The sequence below is a fragment of the Nerophis lumbriciformis genome, linkage group LG34 (assembly GCF_033978685.3).
Source record: "Nerophis lumbriciformis linkage group LG34, RoL_Nlum_v2.1, whole genome shotgun sequence".
Taxonomy (NCBI): Eukaryota; Metazoa; Chordata; class Actinopteri; order Syngnathiformes; family Syngnathidae; genus Nerophis; species Nerophis lumbriciformis.
The window spans coordinates 17051894-17071395 of NC_084581.2; the positions used below are offsets into that span (position 1 = coordinate 17051894).

Genomic DNA, 19502 nt, shown 5'->3' on the forward strand with positions numbered 1-19502 from the left:
CACATTTATTGGGTTAAATTTTGGGGTTTAATAACAGCGCCATGTGATGTTTTTTTTTATTTTTTTTTACAAAAATAATTGCACAGACCACACAGTTGAGGTGCATGTTTTGCCCTAAGTTCACCCTTTTGTGTGTCAAAACTGAGCTAAATATCCTTAACTGACGAGTGTCAGTTTCTTGGTCTGCCTGCAGTCTGCAGCACATTCAGTAGCACTCCCATCTCAATGAGCTAATCTATTGTTTGAAGAAAGCGATTTTTAGGCAAAAGAATACGATGACTAGATATCATTGTAACTTGGCCCAGCCCAACCTTTCCTGTTTTACCAAGAGCCGACATGAAACCGGTTTCAGTCCTGAGCAAGCACCCGAGGCAGTGTTGACGTGTTCATACTCACCCTCGTAGATGTTACACAGATGGGGACATGTAATACCTTTTGCATCTTTGTCCACAATATCCTCGGGGGATTAAAACACTGACGTGTGTTGGGGTGGAGATAACAGACACTATTATTTGATGATGTGACCAACATTTTTAAAGTGTCATGAAGAAGATGTGTGGTATTCATATACTGTACTAGAGCAGGGTGAACAGTGTCAAATTTCAGGGATTTAATTTGAACTTTGTGGGACAGATTACTTTCTCTAGCCCTTTTTTACTTTTCCGGCTCTTTTTGAAGGCCATATCTACACATTTTACCTACAATCTCTGCTCTGCAGGTCTTGTACTGTGCTTCACATCTATGTCCAAGACATACTTGTGAGTCCTGAGTCACTGACTCCTTAGTCAAGGCCATGCCATTAATCAATAGCTAACTCTCATAAGCACGCTGATATAGTCCTAAATGCAGATCATGGGCAGGGTGAAGGCATCTTGATAGTTTGATACCCATATCTGAGTCACAAATACTGATATAGTAATGATAGTGCATGACAGGCATTCTCAGTGGAAAAGCTTTCATATCCTCATACCGGTATCTAATTTCAGCGTCCTACTATCAGTCGGAAGATGGCAGAGCATCGTCAGCCACCCGGCCCGACTCGTCTGCCTCTGGACAGATCTACACTCCCACTCCGACCTCCACGCCCACTCCCACCCGCACCGCCACGAGCACCAGCCCCAACAACCAAAGCACTGCAATTAAAACAGGCAAGACACACAGTACATCACAAGCCACAATTGCAAACAACAGCACACCTTTACCAAGGCTTTCAGCGTTTAATTTACACTATTAATCATCACGCATCAAGTTTCGTCTAGATACACAATGCCTTCTGCATCCATGGTAGCAAATTGCAATACGGTACATACCGGTAAGCACATTAAGGTACATGCAAATTTAGTACATGGAAAAAAAGTCATATTCAATTATGCTTTAGACCAGAATAAACAAATATTTAAAGGCTTAGCACAATAGCTAGAGGCACTTCTGGGTCTCAGGCGATGGTCTCGAGCTCCATTAGGCTACTGTCTATTTACCTGAATCAGTGAAGATTTGGGCAAATTTTGAAAGGTTTAGATGCAAACATGTAAGCGATCATAAACAAAAATATTTAAAATGGGATGGAGTGGATTTATACACTCTTAAGTACAATATTTTTTAATTATTTACACCATTTATCATCACCAAGATGTTACAGTTCGCTACAACCTCACCTCATTTCACACTTACGGTATTTAGAGAAGAAAAAAATTGAAGGCACATCATGTATTTACGTCTGAGGGGTCCACAAATTAAGCATTCATCCGTGAAAGACAAAGTTGGATTTATATTTGTGCATTTGAAAGTAACGTATTTGATTGATGAGTGCCGTGCAGCTGTGATCATGACGCTAATGAGAAAAGGGATAAGTTTGTTGGCAGTTGATTTCCTACAAATATTAGTCTCATTTACAATTCATGTCTGCAGTGTTGTTTGTGGTGTGAAGTTCCTATTTTGTCTCATTATTGAGCTACAAAAGTCCCTGTTGTTCAGCAATGTTTGCTAGCGATATCAAGGTTCAGTATGCTGTTGAGCCTACGGGAGTTGTATTCATTTGGTTTATTAATACTATTTGGATATTTTATTGATGCTAACAAATTTCACCAATGACTCTATAATGTGGTCATCCGTGTCAAATAAAGCACTTGGCTTTCCTGCTCAACAACAGCATCAACTAAGCTTTAAGTTTCTGTTATGAAAATGGACAATGAAAATACATTTAAAATATTTATTACTAGGACTTAACATGACGTTAGTTTATTTGCACAGTCAGATCTTCATAGTTATATTTAGGCATAGCAACCACAAAAGAACACAAACTAATGCGATCTCTTGTCTTTTTCTCATGTTTAATTCTGCTCTCAAACACTACTAAAATAGTAGAGAATAAACTCGATTGCATCACAGAAAGTTTCTCAACCAAATCAAATGTTCAAACAAACCTTTTACAAAGTGATCGTTGCACACACAAGCATAGTCCGATTATATTCCACTAGATAATGAAAGTGATATTTTTAAGATCCGTTTCCTTTGACACATTTTCGCTTTTTCCTTGACTTTATTACCCTTATGAACCACTTAATTCGGGACTCTATGAAAGCTCTTTCCTATCTCTCTATTGGAACGATTGGAACACCCAAGAACAGAACAGCAATATGGCATTTTCTGCTCAAACTCTACACTCACTCTCACTTGTTTTAATGCTATGCTGACGTTGCTTGACTAACGTGTGAATTAAGCTGCGAAGAAGAAAAACTGATAAGACGTCATATGCAACCCAGCTATATTAATAAAAACAATTTCTTTTTTTTAAGCATTTTGAAATTATTAAAATACATTTTACTTCAAATGTAAGGGATTTAAAATGCATTATATATTTCTTAAAGTGAATTACAATTTGCAATGATATAATCCGAATCTTCATATGAATATTTCTACTTTTTTAATAATCACTTAAGCACTATATAATTTGATTATTGATGGAATAAAACATTTGAATGGAATTCACTTACAGCAATTTATTCATAAAACTGTTGTTTGTGCTCCAGACTCTTTGCTCTTCAACAAAACAGATGAGCGGCTGAGGTTAGCCCGTGAGCGGCGAGAAGAACACGAGAAACAGAATGGTGTGTATTCTTGGTGTGTGCGTGTGCGTGTTGTTCATGTGTATATGTAGCTGGTTTAAAAGCTAATCGTGGCCACAGCAGTCCTCGACTAAACCTGGCTGGTGTCTGTAAACTGCCCATTATGTAAAGTCCATCTAGAAGCCAGGCACCCTGTTGCCATGGTGCCCACATGACATAACATGATGGGCACTAAGTAAACTGGTGTTTTTTTAGGGATTTAGTATGCACGCTCAACAGATGATTGGCATATTTATGTTTATACTTTAGCGAACTGTGTGTTTTGTATTTGTTGTCATAAATATTGGACGGCAGTCAGATTGCTTCCCTTGTTGAGAGAGCGGGCAGAGGGATTTGCTCTGTGTTTGAGTGTTCAAGCCAAGTCACATGATCTACAGCTGACCTCTGACACCACTGCTTTAAGCCTGTGTGTGTGCGTGCATGCATGTGTGCGTGCGTGTGTCGCGCGCGCTTGTGTGTTTGTGTGTGACCATGTGGACTGTATTGTTTTTGCAGTCTCGCATGATTGGATTAATTTTTTTGTATATGTGCATGCATCATGCCCCAGCCATCAAGGAGGCCGAGTGGCAGGCACGTGAGGAGCGAGCCAGGCAGCACTACCAGAAGCACCTGGAGGAGAGGAGGAAGAAGCTGGAAGAGCAGAGGATAAAAGAGGACAAGAGGCGTGCCGCCGTGGAGGAGAAACGGCGACAGAAGTTGGAGGATGACAAGGTGATGATGACTCGTGACAAGTCTTACTATAACATCCGAGTCATTAGTTTTCTCTTCATTCATGATTAAGCAATTCCTCAAATGGGGGCCCCTGCTCTAGTAGATGCAGAGCCTCAAGTAATTGCTGGGTGTGTTAAAAATAAAACCGGTCTCAGGAAAAGAAACATTACCCATTAATCGATATTGTTGAAAAAAATGTACAATAAGATTTGTCATCAACAATGTTATATACGTATATACATATGCACAACAGGGGAGCTGGTTAACTTATGAACGTACTGTATGTGTGTTTGCGAGAATGTCAACGTGTTGGCTGAGTGATGTCAGTTAATGAGTGGGCGAGTACACAGAGAGAGGAGCATGAGCACTGCGCAGTAAATTGATGAATGGGTCCGGTTGTGTCCTGCAAAACTAATAATAAAGCAACCTGATTGTCACAAATCGCCGACCTCGAATTCTGACCAAAAAGCGAATCTCAGCAGACTCATTGCGGGGTAAAGTGAACTGAAGGGAACGTCTCCCCTGTGCTCCGCTACTACGGTCTGCACCGGAGCCGAACAGGTGCAACAACTACATTATTACCTGTCACTCTTTATAACTCCTTGTGCAGATCTGAATGCTTTTTATTTAAATGATTACTTAAGTTTTAAGCAAAGGTGGTAATACTAATCGCCACATTTGGCGAGGCGTGTTTTAAAGCAACACTTGAAGGGCGGCGCTTCCTTGTTTAAAGCGTCACCTTTATTGTTAGTTTTGAAGTCCAAATACCTCCATATTGCTTTTCACGCACACTCTTTATTAACCAGTAGAATTGCTGTTTTTTGCCATTTTTCCAGACCACGATGTTATTGCCTGTGTGTGTATATATATATATATATATATATATATATATATACTGTATATATATATATATGTGTGTGTGTGTATATATATATTTGTGTATATATATATATATATATATATATATATATATATATATATATATGTATATATATATATATGTGTATATATATATATATATATACAAACCCCGTTTCCATATGAGTTGAGAAATTGTGTTAGATGTAAATATAGATGGAATACAATGATTTGCAAATCATTTTCAACCCATATTCAGTTGAATATGCTACAAAGACAACATATTTGATGTTCAAACTGATAAACATTTTTTTTTTGCAAATAATCATTAACTTTAGAATTTGATGCCAGCAACACGTGACAAAGAAGTTGAGAAAGGTGGCAATAAATACTGATAGAGTTGAGGAATGCTCATCAAACACTTATTTGGAACATCACACAGGTGAACAGGCAAATTGGGAACAGGTGGGTGCCATGATTGGGTATAAAAGTAGATTCCATTAAATGCTCAGTCATTCACAAACAAGGATGGGGCGAGGGTCACCACTTTGTCCACAAATGCGTGAGCAAATTGTTGAACAGTTTAAGAAAAACCTTTCTCAACCAAGGAATTTAGGGATTTCACCATCTACGGTCCGTGATATCGTCAAAGGGTTCAGAGAATCTGGAGAAATCACTGCACGTAAGCAGCTAAGCCTGTGACCTTCGATCCCTCAGGCTGTACTGCATCAACAAGCGACATCAGTGTGTAAAGGATATCACCACATGGGCTCAGGAACACTTCAGAAACCCACTGTCAGTAACTACAGTTGGTCGCTACATCTATAAGTGCAAGTTAAAACTCTCCTATGCAAGGCGAAAACTGTTTATCAACAACACCCAGAAACGCTGTCGGCTTCGCTGCGCCTGAGCTCATCTAAGATGGACTGATACAAAGTGGAAAAGTGTTCTGTGGTCTGACGAGTCCACATTTCAAATTGTTTTTGGAAACTGTGGACGTCGTGTCCTCCGGACCAAAGAGGAAAAGAACCATCCGGATTGTTATAGGCGCAAAGTTGAAAAGCCAGCATCTGTGATGGTATGAGGGTGTATTAGTGCCCAAGACATGGGTAACTTACACATCTGTGAAGGCGCCATTAATGCTGAAAGGTACATACAGGTTTTGGAGCAACATATGTTGCCATCCAAGCAACGTTACCATGGACGCCCCTGCTTATTTCAGCAAGACAATGCCAAGCCACGTGTTACATCAACGTGGCTTCATAGTAAAAGAGTGCGAGTACTAGACTGGCCTGCCTGTAGTCCAGACCTGTCTCTCATTGAAAATGTCTGGCGCATTATGAAGCCTAAAATACCACAACTGATGACCCCCGGACTGTTGAACAACTTAAGCTGTACATCAAGCAAGAATGGGAAAGAATTCCACCTGAGAAGCTTAAAAAATGTGTCTCCTCAGTTCCCAAACGTTTACTGAGTGTTGTTAAAAGGAAAGGCCATGTAACACAGTGATGAACATACCCTTTCCCAACTACTTTGGAACGTTTTGCTGCCATGAAATTCTAAGTTAATTATTATTTGCAAAAAAAAAATAAAGTTTATGAGTTTGAACATCAAACATCTTCTCTTTGTAGTGCATTCAATTGAATATGGGTTGAAAAGGATTTGCAAATCATTGTATTCCATTTATATTTACATCTAACACAATTTCCCAACTCATATGGAAACAGGGTTTGTATGTGCACATGCACTTGCATACGAGACAGTTGTAACAGCCTGAACACCAGACTATTTCCTCGTTTGGTTCCATACAATTAATAATTTTGAAAAATATAGACATTCAAAACATATATGTTCTATAAAACCACTAATGGTAACATAAACTAACCAGTGGTGTTCTTTTTATATTTTCTGGTTTGAAAAATGTGACTGTGAGCAATTTGGAAACATCTCTACGGGACATACCTCATAATGTCTTTTGGCACACTAATTTGCAAAGTCAGAGTGGTTATGAATCAAAACATTGACATAAGTGGATCAATAATACAAATTATATTTACAAAATGGCCCTGTTCATAATTTTTAGTCAATGATTTTATTACCACTTCTAAACTTGACTTTATGTTTTTAAATGAAACATGGCTGAAACAAAATAACAGTGCAAGCATTCTGATCGAGACAGCACCCCCAAACTATAACTTTATTGATATATGTAGATCGGGGAAAAGAGGTGGAGGGGTTGTTATATTTAAAAACATGTTTCAGGGGAAACAGATGTCACTTGGTGATTTTACATCATTTGAATACCTGTGTGCTGTGTTGAAATGCTCTCCCAAAATTCTCCTGTTAATTATTTACAGGCCACCTAAATATTCTGCAAATTTTTTGATGGTTTTACTGAATTATTGTCTAGCATCTCCACTGACTTTGACTGCCTGGTTATAACTGGTGATTTTAATTTTCATATTGACGATTTGAATGACAAGGGCGCAAAATAACTTTTTACCATTTTTGACACATTTGAACTGTCTCAACATGTGAAAGAAGCTACTCATTGTAAGGGACACACTCTGGACCTGATTATCACAAAAGGTCTCAATGTTTCCGATGTTCTTGTGATTGATCCTTCATTGTCTGATAATTTCTGTGTTTTCTTTAATATTTCTGTAATTCCGGAGACACAAACAATCAAAGAATGTCAAAAAGCGGTACATAAATGAACATGCTAATGTCCTCTTTAAAAAACGCCATCTCCTCACTACCACCTCTAAACCAAGGTCATGCTGATGATCTTGTAAGCAACTTGAATTCCAAAATTGTGAATATCATAGATATCATTGCACCTGCTACAGTTAAAACGATGTATGGTAAGCAAAAGGCACCCTGGAGAAAATCTGCTGTTGTAACAGCCCAGAGAAGAGAGTGCAGGAAGGCTGAACGAATCTGGCAGAATACAAAACTTCATATTCACCATGACATTTATAAAGAGAGCCTCCAGGCCTACAATTTAGTCTTAAAAAGTGCTTGAGAAACATTCTTCTCCAATATCATAAACAGCAACACTAATAAGGCCAAAACCCTATTCGCAACCTTTGACAGACTGACCAACCCCTCAACACAAATACCAGTCGAACTCCATTCCACGCAGAAATGCAATGAGTGCTATACAAATAAAGTTGCCTTGCCTTGCCTTGCCTTAATTTTGATTTTATTTAATTTATTTTATTTTATTATTATTATTTTAATTTTAAATTAATTTATTAATCAATCCAAAAAAACAATACACAACAATACCATAATAATGCAATCCAATTCCAAAACCAAACCAGACCCAGCAACATTCAGAATAGCAATAAACAGAGCAATTGAAAAAAACATCTGTCCCTGTTATTTTGTTCCCTCGTAGGTTCGTCATGAAGCGGTGATGCGGCGCACTATGGAGAGGGGCCAACTTACCAGACCGAAGACCAACCGCTGGTCCTGGGGTGGCGCTCTGCACCCCAACAGGCCTGACACACCCACCGGTATTGCTGTTTAACAACCCATATTCACAAACAAACCCTCAACTGTCTCCTGAGCGAGAATGTCTACACACATTTTTGACTTTGAGGTCCCGCTGAGCACTTTTCTGCCACTTTTTCTGTGTGTTTCAGTTGAACAAACAATATTGTTCTGCCATGTATATTTGTATACTTTCGTCTCCCAATCTGACTTTAGTGTCTGCCTCTCTCTGTTTCTATTCTCCTCTGACCATCCTGGTCCAGGTTTTTTCGAGTCTGCTTTCCTCTATCCACTCGACCTTGACGGACTGAAACACACGCATGGTGCTTTCAGTCTCTCCCGCAGATACGGAATGACGTCCCAATGTGAATATCATAGTACAGTGTTAGCTAGCAGACCAGCACTTTAGGCTTTAGTAGCATACTGTATATCTATCTTAGCGCACATGTAGACCGATTTGAATAGTTTGCATCCACTGTGAACATATATCCCAATATTTTTTAGCTCTGATTGTAGCACTAATTTCACTTTTCCCTCTTTTAGCAACATTCTTAAGAAATAGTTTGCAAATCTTTTTTTTTCATCTTTTATCAATCTGTACTTTTTTGTCTTCTTTTAGATGCTGACAGACGATCTGTGTCCACTGTGAATTTATCCAAACATCACGACCCCGTCATTACCAAGCGCCTATCCTCGTCCTCAGCCACGCTGCTACACTCACCCGACCGAGGTAAACCAATTGACCAAAAGTAGATTTTTAAAATGCATTCACGCTAGTCATGTTTGGTTTGGTTAAAAAGAACTCTGGTGTGTTTGCTCTGCTAGTGTGGTTCATTTATTCAGGTGTGAACGCGATCATCCGAGCCCTGTTGTGCCTTGAGAGGTGGGTTTCGGTCAGAGTTCTAAGTGAACTCTGAATTGGTATGGTTCACCTGGGCATGAAAGTGAACGCTGCACAGACCAAAGGACGATAAGCAAACTTCTCCCAATTGATTCAAAGATCCAAATACCTTACGCTAAACACGGTGTGCAAAAAATAAAATAGTGTGTTGTTGTTGTGGTGTTGTTTAGCCTGTTGCGTGCGCTCTACTAACACTGCGTGTGCAATTGAAAAGTGGTGCACTGCCTTATTTAAATGAGGATTTTGCGTGCATACAGGGCTTTTACCATGGAGACACTCTTATTTTCTGCACATGTATGTTATCATGCTCCTACCTGTGTGATTTGTTAAACCAGCAGCACACATCTATAATCTGTAACACTTTCTATGAAACGCAATCTAGAACAAACATTTTAGCACACTAACTTAATTCTGTGCGGAAGGGTGTTGATTACATCTCCAGTGTATTTGTGCGTCTGGAATGACTAAAATGCAAGAAAATGCACAATAAAAGACGTCTTTTCATGTAGGAGATATATTATAGTAATATATTTCCTAAATAAAAAAATTAACAACACAAAAAAAACGCTTGCCGACACCAAAACATATCAATTGAATTTGTTATAATCAGCCCCATAACTCATCCAGCAGCTATAAAATTATAAAAGGACATTGCTGAATAGATGATACGTCTAATATTTTTTATTATTTCTGACTGTACAAAATATTGACACACACACGTTGGACGAAGGATTCTGCTCTGTCCATCGTCTGTCTTTGCAGCGCGAGCACCGATCCTGCTAACCTGACTCTCGCCAGATCCTTGTAGTTCGCTGAGCTCCACACAAGGATCTGGGACCTCTCAATAGGAGATGTATTTCAGAAGGCAGGGCCTTGTAAAAAAAAAATCATTGTATGTGATTGGATAAACCACTTGTCCGTTATCTTAAATGACGTGCTACTTCAACCACTCACATCAAAATCAACCCATGACGCTGAAGAACAGCCGACATATTGGATAACGACAGAGCGAAAAGTTAGAGAACTTTTACCGAAACAATGCAGCAATGTCAGTAGACGATCGATGAATCAATGTCAGCACACGACTCCTCGCTGCATGCCGCCATTGTTGTTTGAATCAAACATTTGCTTCGGCGCTACGTCAACATCTATGAAATCCCTCCCGGCGATCCTGATTGGTTCATTATTTTTTGCTATCTTGAAGGAGTTTGCATTGCCTTCGATCCCAGATCCTTGTGTGGAGCTCAGCGAACTACAAGGATCCGGCAAGAGTCAGGTTATGATCCTGCAGCTGTGTGTGGAACTGTCAGTTTGCAGGTCTTTCTGACATGTGCTAAATAAAGCACAAAATAGTGCTCGCAAAACCGTGATGAGTAGGGGTGGGAATCGAGAACCGGTTTCCAGTGTATCAATTCCTTGGAATCGCTTGCCAATTTTTGAAACGGTTCCCCTATCGATGCCAGCGGTTGGAAATGACACCTTTACGCAACGTGCATAGTGACATCAGAAAGCAACATTGCGGCCCTTGTGCGAAACAAACGCTAGTTGACTACATTTTACAAGAAACGTTTGCAACAGCGGTACTACAAGGTTGCTACTTCATCAAGAGGAGGACATCCGAGCAATATGCTGAAACATTTGAACACAAAGCATGCAACAACTATAAATGAATGTTGCGTTTTTGAACTGCGTCAATCTCACTTTAGCAGCAGTAACGCTAGCACGTCATCTAAAGTGAATACAACAGGTACTATTGTTCATCTAAATACCTTCTCATTTAGATGAGCAAGACGAGAGACAGATTCTCACTGGGTCCGAGGCGGGGAGTAAGTACTAGCTCCATTTCATGTTTGCCGCCCGGCGCTATTGAGTCTCCTTTCATGGCAGCAGGGAAATGTCTAAGCAGTGACTAAATGTGTGGTTTAAAGATTGCACCAATTTGGCACAGTGCTATTGTTTTTCAAAAAGTGAATATTCAATTGTATTCAGAGAAAAGTTGCATGTTTTCCTGAAACCACATTTTCACTCAGTCATTTCCATTATCCAGGTGAAACTCATAAAATTTGAATATTATGTAAAAGTCCATTCATGTCAGAAGTTTAACTTCCAATGTGAAACAAATGTGATACTACCTCATTACATGCAAAGTGAGATATGTCAAGCTTGTATGTACTATAATTTTGATGATCATAGCTTACAGTTTTGGAAGACCCCACATTTTCTGAGATTTTAAATTCAAGGTTTTCATAAACTGTAAGTCATAATCATCAAAATAAATTCAAAAGAAGGCTTGAAATAACTTGTGTTGCATGTTACGTATATGAAAGTTTCATCATTTAAATCCAAACAAACCATTCTAAAATTGTGAGTGTCAACAATATATTTTCTAGGGAGATTACAAAAGATGCTGAAACATTTTAAAAATGTTATTATAAATGTTCCATTCTTGAGTAATTTCCACATGTTTTATTTTGTTAAATTCTACAAAAGAATATTTATTTATGTTTATTTTCAAAATTAAAAAAATTCTATGCTATGTGCCTCTTAAGACGTCACTGTTGGCTTTGTAAGTTCATGTTAGCTCAAAACTGAACACAATTGATGCTTCTCTACCTTTGGTTGTGTAGAGAGAATCGATAACAGAACCGTTAAGGAACCGAATCGTTAAATAGAATCAAAAGTGGAATCGGAACTGAAAAAATGTTATCAATTCCCATCCCTAGTGATGAGTGTTAATGAATCATATTGCGCATGCTAAATAATTATATTTGCATTTTCTCCTTCCAGCATTGTGGGCAATTTGATGATCAGCATATATTTTAAATATTAATGAAGACAGAGACGCAAAATGTATTACATGCCTTATTCTGCTCACTTAACAGACGCAATCCCCTTTGCACACGTTTAGTAGATCAGCTTTGTGTGTGCTACCAGGTTTGCACATGTTTTAGTACACTCAATCCCTTAGTAAATCAGGCCCTTAGTATATTAACTTTTGGTCCAGGCCAGAAAACCAAACCGAAGAAAAGTGTGACAGCGCTCCGAGTGACAGTATTTACTTAAAGTATAGTTTTAACCTCTGGACTGGTGGGCCAGGGTTTCCCCTACACTGATCGTGGCGCACCGCAACGGCAAGATAAATGCAATCACAACTTCAAAATACGTTTTTGTTTAGTTTTTTGTTTTACATGAATATTAACTTTAAAACTAATGTTATGGATATACTGTATATTATATATATATATATATATATATATATATATATATATATATATATATATATATATATATATATATGTGTGTGTATATATACATATGTATGTGTATATATATATATGTATGTATATATATATATATATATATATACATATATATGTATGTATGTATATATATATATACATATGTATGTATATATATATATATATATATATATATATATATACACACATATGTATGTGTGTGTGTATATATATGTGTATATATATATATATATATATATATATATATATATATATATATATATATATATATACATATATCTGCACGCAAACACAAGTGAATGCATACTTGTGTGAATACTTGATCAACAGCGATACAGGTTACACTGAGGGTGGCCGTATAAACAACTTTAACACTGTTAGAAATATACGCCACACTGAACCCACACCAAACAAGAATGACAAACACATTTCGGGAGAACATCCGCACCGTAACACAACATAAACACAACAGAACAAATACCCAGAACCCTTTGCAGCACTAACTCTTCCGGGACGCTACAAGGTGTGTGTGTGTGTGGGGGGGGGGGTATTTTGTTAATGTTGATATTTACCTCAGAAGGCTGCAAATAGAAAAGAGGCATTCAATTTTTATTTAAATTGTATTTGATATGCCATTGATATTTTTTAATTATTATTATTATTATTTGACACTCGATTTTGTATGTCACTATAAAATTATATAAGCCTTGCTTGTTCATTATTCAATGCAAAACTTGTTTGGGTCCCTATTAAAAGGTTAATTTGTTCAACCTTGGCCCGTGGCTTTGTTCAGTTTTAAATTTTGGCCCACTCTGTATTTGAGTTTGACACCCCTGCATTAGAGAGTGTGCATGAACACTGGGACTACACATTTAGATGTGAAAATACAAAAAATAAAGCTATTTGAGAAACCAGATGAATTTAGTGCATGTAAACATTTCAACACACTCCTATCTGGCCCTTAGCCGCAGTGCTATGAGTCTCACTGGAGAGCAAACATGTAAACTGAAAGCCCCGCCCCCTTTCAGTCAAACATTATCTCTAATTTAAAGGATTGTTTACATATTTGGCAAACTAAATAGCAACATTCAGGAAGAGCAGAATATAGTGTTACCTTTTACAATAAGCAGCAACAATTGGAATTCCATTGAACAAAGAGAGCACAGTCTACCAAGTCAAATTGCTTGTGTTTTAAACATACTTGGCCAATAAAGCTAATTTTTATTCTGATTATATAATTAAATGTTATCAATAACTAATAACAAATATTTGTTTTTAAATATACCTAAAACAATTGTTTAGCCTTTTTAAAGAAAATATATGCATCATTGCAAATCAATGGTTATATTGGACACACCCCCACCGCCACATATATAGTGGCAATCTAGGGGAAACTCTATGGTCATCTCATTTGTTTTGACAAGAAACAACGCTTTGACCGTGTTTGTCTACGAGACACTGTCATTAGTTGTGTAAGATTTCAATTTCATGTCCATATGTTGCTGATACAGGACTTCAGACCAGAGCAACCTCCTCACCTGCCATTAACAAAGCTCAGTCCAAAACCCACCTATACCAGGGAACCACCACCCTCCGCAAATACACAGGTGTCTTAATTGAGTAATGACAAATACTCACGCTATGCTATGCTACATATTTTAAGATAGGACAAAACAATCATGGGCTGGAAACTGTTGGAAGAAATTGCATGTACCTATAGTACATCACTTGACAAGAATCTTGTTGATGAAATGACATCATTTCAACACATCAAAGGCAACCAACAATAATTTTGAGGAAAAAGACACAAAATGTAAAGCAACTATCTCAAAACAGCCAACATCAAAGATCTAACTTGCCCATGTTTTGCTTGGCCTTTTACTTTGACTTTTTGACAACACACATCATTTAAAAAGGTAAGATTGACAATGTGCTTCAATTTTCCAAATTCAGTGCTACGAATATATTTGGATGCATGAATAGAACTGCCCTTGCTCATGAACACATTATATTGGGACATGTAGCTTTTTGTTACAACTCTGTACAAAATGCATCGTATGTTTCTAATTAGACCTCATACATATTTGGTCTGCCAGACAATCATAATACAGAGCAAGGTTGCCAATTTAGCAACTTTAGCTTAGCGAGTAATTAGAACCCCCAAAAGGGGCTTTTTTTCCTAAAACAGTGACCCATCTAGTGAAGAAGCTTTGGGAGAGCTATGTTTTTGTGATTAATCACGAGTTGAATTGTTATTTTTGACAGCCCTACAATTGATAACAATTTGACACTGTAAGAGATATAAGATCATTTAATGTGTTTTTTAGCGTGGCTAAGCAAAGCACTTACTGTCCATTGTAATCATCAAGGCAATTTGCAGATTGTGTTGTAAACACCTCACCATACTGTATATTAAGGCATTATATGTACAGTATTCATTAGATGGAACCTCCCACCGCCGCCACACTGTGCCTGACCCCTTTCCATAATCTCCTGTAGGATAATCTTTTTGTTTTTGTAGAAATATTCAACGTTGTTGTTTTTTAACCCAGCCACAAATCACGCATTTTAGCATCATATATTAAATGTGTGAAGTTTCCAGTCCAGCGGTAGTTTTGCTTCCACCTTTAGACCTTCAATATTAAAGCAAGCTGATCCATTATTTGTCCTATGCCTGTGGCTAATTGGGCCATTGGGCTCATAAGACACATAGTGTATTGAATCCAAGTTTTGCACGGCTTCATAATTGGGCTTTCTTGCATATAAGCTTTCTTGCACTTGATTGATTTCATGGATTTTAAGTTGTCTGGTGTTTTTATGCACTTTTTAGTTAAGAGTAAGGGTGTGGTGCATGCAGGTGAAGGTGTCACAGGGCAGCACCAGCATGACGGCTTAGCTTGGGCTGCGATGGACAGGCAGTAGGCGCTAAACACTGTCTATAAATCTACTTTGATTGACCGCTAAGCTAATGATGTTGTTATCAAAACACCAATTGTGCGTTTGTGTGTGTGTGCGCGTGCTCGCAAACAGGCCCTCGCCGCCTGCCCCTGACGCCGTGGGAGAGCAATATGGTGAACCGTCTGCAGCAGCCAACACACTCCTATCTGGCCCGTAGCCGCAGTGCCATGAATCTCACTGGAGAGCAAACAGGTAAACTGAAAGCCCCGCCCCCTTTCAGTCAAACATTATCGATAGGTGCAATTGTTTGGTTTTTTTGCACTCCTGAGCAGCGCAGTTTCCATGTTAATCAGATTTGGTGTGACTTAAAGCATTAACACTGTCTGAAACTTCCTTCACCAGTCTGTATCAGGCACTCAAAGCTCTCACACACATACCAACACACACACACACACACACACACACATTTACACATAAGCTGTTCAGGATGTAACTCCCAGCTGGTACATTGCCTTGTTTCCCAGTAAATGTCTCACATAGCTTCTAAATTAATTCATTCGAAGTCATAATCTACAAACACCGTTTCCATATGAGTTGGGAAATTGTGTTGGATGTAAAAATAAACGGAATACAATGATTTGCAAATCCTTTTCAACCCATATTCAGTTGAATATGCTACAAAGACAACATATTTGATGTTCAAACTGATAAACATTTATTTTTTTTGCAAACAATCATTAACTTTAGAATTTGATGCCAGCAACATGTGACAAAGAAGTTGGGAAAGGTGGCAATAAATACTGATAAAGCTGAGGAATGCTCATCAAACACTTATTTGGAACATCCCACAGGTGAACAGGCAAATTGGGAACAGGTGGGTGCCATGATTGGGTATAAAAGTAGATTCAATGAAATGCTCAGTCATTCACAAACAAGGATGGGGCGAGGGTCACCACTTTGTCAACAAATGCGTGAGCAAATTGTTGAACAGTTTAAGAAAGACCTTTCTCAACCAGCTATTGCAAGGAATTTAGGGATTTCACCATCTACGGTCCGTAATATCATCAAAGAGTTCAGAGAATCTGGAGAAATCACTGCACGTAAGCAGCTAAGCCCGTGACCTTCGATCCCTCAGGCTGTACTGCATCAACAAGCGACATCAGTGTGTAAAGGATATCACCACATGGGCTCAGGAACACTTCAGAAACCCACTGTCAATAACTACAGTTGGTCGCTACATCTGTAAGTGCAAGTTAAAACTCTCCTATGCAAGGCGAAAACTGTTTATCAACAACACCCAGAAACGCCGTCGGCTTCGCTGGGCCTGAGCTCATGGACTGATACAAAGTGGAAAAGTGTTCTGTGGTCTGACGAGTCCACATTTCAAATTGTTTTTGGAAACTGGACGTTGTGTCCTCCGGACCAAAGAGGAAAAGAACCATCCGGATTGTTACAGGCGCAAAGTTGAAAAGCCAGCATCTGTGATGGTATGGGGGTGTATTAGTGCCCAAGACATGGGTAGCTTACACATCTGTGAAGGCGCCATTAATGCTGAAAGGTACATACAGGTTTTGGAGCAACATATGTTGCCATCCAAGCAACGTTACCATAGACGCCCCTGCTTATTTCAGCAAGACAATGCCAAGCCACGTGTTACATCAACGTGACTTCATAGTAAAAGAGTGCGGGTACTAGACTGGCCTGCCTGTAGTCCAGACCTGCCTCCCTTTGAAAATATGTGGCGCATTATGAAGCCTAAAATACCACAACGCAGACCCCCGTACTGTTGAACAACTTAAGCTGTACATCAAGCAAGAATGGGAAAGAATTCCACCTGAGAAGCTTGAAAAATGTGTCTCCTCAGTTCCCAAACGTTTACTGAGTGTTGTTAAAAGGAAAGGCCATGTAACACAGTGATGAACATGCCCTTTCCCAACTACTTTGGCACGTGTTGCAGCCATGAAATTCTAAGTTAATTATTATTTGCAAAAAAAAAATAAAGTTTATGAGTTTGAACATCAAATATCTTGTCTTTGTAGTGCATTCAATTGAATATGGGTTGAAAAGGATTTGCAAATCATTGTATTCCGTTTATATTTACATCTAACACAATTTCTCAACTCATATGGAAACGGGGTTTGTAATAACTGAATGTAGTCATCTATTTGTGTATATTTTACTTACATGGTGTGTTTAGAAATGTGCTTTTATTCAGTATATTTGGTCTTTTTCTTGTCTGTTTCCCTTTATTTTCTGCTAATTTATGTCAAAACGTGCACTTTACCTACGCTAGTATTACATAAAAATAAAGTAACTTGTATGACAAACTGTAGTTTTTATATTCCTCCACTCTGCTCAACTGCATTGTTGACTGAAAGCATGAACTGACTTACTATTGACTAAGTTATGCCTTTGATCAGTAGTACTAATGTTTTATTTTCCTTCAAACTTCTTCTCCTTTCATTTCTCACTCCTTCACTCTTCTCTGCAAACCTGCTGTCATGTATTCCTGCACGCGCCTATATATTCCATCTCCGTATTTCCCTGTGAAAACACTGCCATCCCGCCAACCTTGTACATCACCTTAGCCATGCCTGTATGTCCTCGCTCAGTGTCCTGCCACCCCATGGGCTCCATGTCCTTCAAGACCATGCAGACCCGCCCCCTCTCTCACAGCCACAGCCAGGAAAGGAGTCTCAGCAGAGAGACGACCTCGTCCGCGCCCGCCCGCAGGAGGACCACAGGGACAACACAGGTGAGTCATTTGGTCATACACCACATTTGTATCCTCTCTCTTGCACACATTTTACTGTTTACAACTATTTTACATAAAGATCCCTCATATTGTATTATAAGTGTGTTGTCCGCAATTTGGCTTTGATGCTGGAATTTACAAAGTTTAAAGTGCTTTTAATATGCATTACTAGGAAACCACCATTTTTTGTGTTTGTAGCTTTAATGCTAATGAGCTGTTTTTGTCCACCAACTGTGTGTCTCCAAGAAGTGTTATTGTGTACCAATTTTTACATATACACTGTAGGGTTGTACGGAATACCGGTATTGATATAGTATAGTACCGCGATACTAATGAATCATATTCGGTACTATACCGCCTCTAAAACGTACCGGACCTCCCCTCCCCTCTGTTGTCGTCACGTCGTGTCATTGTTGGCTTCACGAGGAAGAGGAGCATGTTCATCATCAGCACAATCACAGAGTACTTACAAGCAGACAGTGTGTAGACAGAAAAGGGAGAACGGACGCATTTTGGCTTAAAAACTAAAGATAAAGGTAAAGTTATAACACTGAAACGCCCTCAAGAAGAGGTGCTTTAAGACATGGTTAGATAGCTAGCGGCTAAAGTCCAGCCGCACTCGGCAGTGTTTTAGCTACTTCTAAATCACTAATCCTTGTCTTCATGGCGACATAGTAAGTTTCTTACAAGTATCATCCCTGCAGGAGGAGGAATAACTAAACATGCTTCACTACACACCGTAGATCACCGGCGTCACAATGTAAACAAACGCCATTCGTGGATCGACACCTGACATCCACTGTAATGATACCAAGTACAGCAGCACATCTAGTCGATACTACTACATCGATATTTTTTAGCATCACAAAATCTTTTTTTTAATTTTTTTTAATTCATATTATGTTTATAAACTCAGGAAATATGTCCCTGGACACATGAGGACTTTACGTATGACCAATGTATGATCCTGTAACGACGTGGTATCGGATTGATACCTAAATATTTGGTATCATCCAAAACTAATGTAAAGCACACAAACAACAGAAGAATAAGTGATTATTACATTTTAACAGAAGTGTAAATAGAACATGTTAAAAAAGAAAGTAAGCAGATATTAACAGTAAATGAACAAGTAGATTAATAATTCATTTTCTAACGCTTGTACTTAATAATGTTGACAAAATAATAGAATGATAAATGACACAATATGTCACTGCATATGTCAGCAGCTAAATTAGGAGCCTTTGTTTGCTTACGTACTAATAAAAGACATGTCTTGTATGTTCACTATTTTGTTTAAGGACAAACTTGCAATAAGAAACATATGTTTAATGTACCGTAAGATTTTTAGTTAAAATAAAGCCGATAATGAAATTTTTTGTGGTCCACTTTATTTAGAAAATTATTGAAAATAACCAAAAAGTATTGAAATACATTTTGGTACAGGTACCAAATTATTGGTTTCGGGACAACACTAATCATTTTGTGGGTTGGCT

The 19502-nt window shown here is 38.4% G+C and overlaps 1 protein-coding gene across 7 annotated transcripts in view; it reads left to right on the forward strand.

Moving 5' to 3' along the window:
• Window positions 1-19502, forward strand: part of map7b (microtubule-associated protein 7b) — a 55595-nt gene that overhangs the window by 11498 nt on the left and 24595 nt on the right. For 2 of the 7 annotated variants that reach the window (XM_061929681.2, XM_061929677.2), the window contains exons 2-10: window positions 987-1148; window positions 3030-3107; window positions 3673-3836; window positions 8098-8215; window positions 8456-8557; window positions 8812-8922; window positions 13865-13960; window positions 15384-15503; window positions 17840-18006. In XM_061929681.2, coding sequence (XP_061785665.2) covers window positions 987-1148; window positions 3030-3107; window positions 3673-3836; window positions 8098-8215; window positions 8456-8557; window positions 8812-8922; window positions 13865-13960; window positions 15384-15503; window positions 17840-18006 — 1118 coding nt within the window. The remainder of the gene's footprint in view (window positions 1-986; window positions 1149-3029; window positions 3108-3672; window positions 3837-8097; window positions 8216-8455; window positions 8558-8811; window positions 8923-13864; window positions 13961-15383; window positions 15504-17839; window positions 18007-19502) is intronic. The other 5 variants (XM_061929678.2, XM_061929679.2, XM_061929680.2 and 2 more) reach the window with 5 other exon arrangements.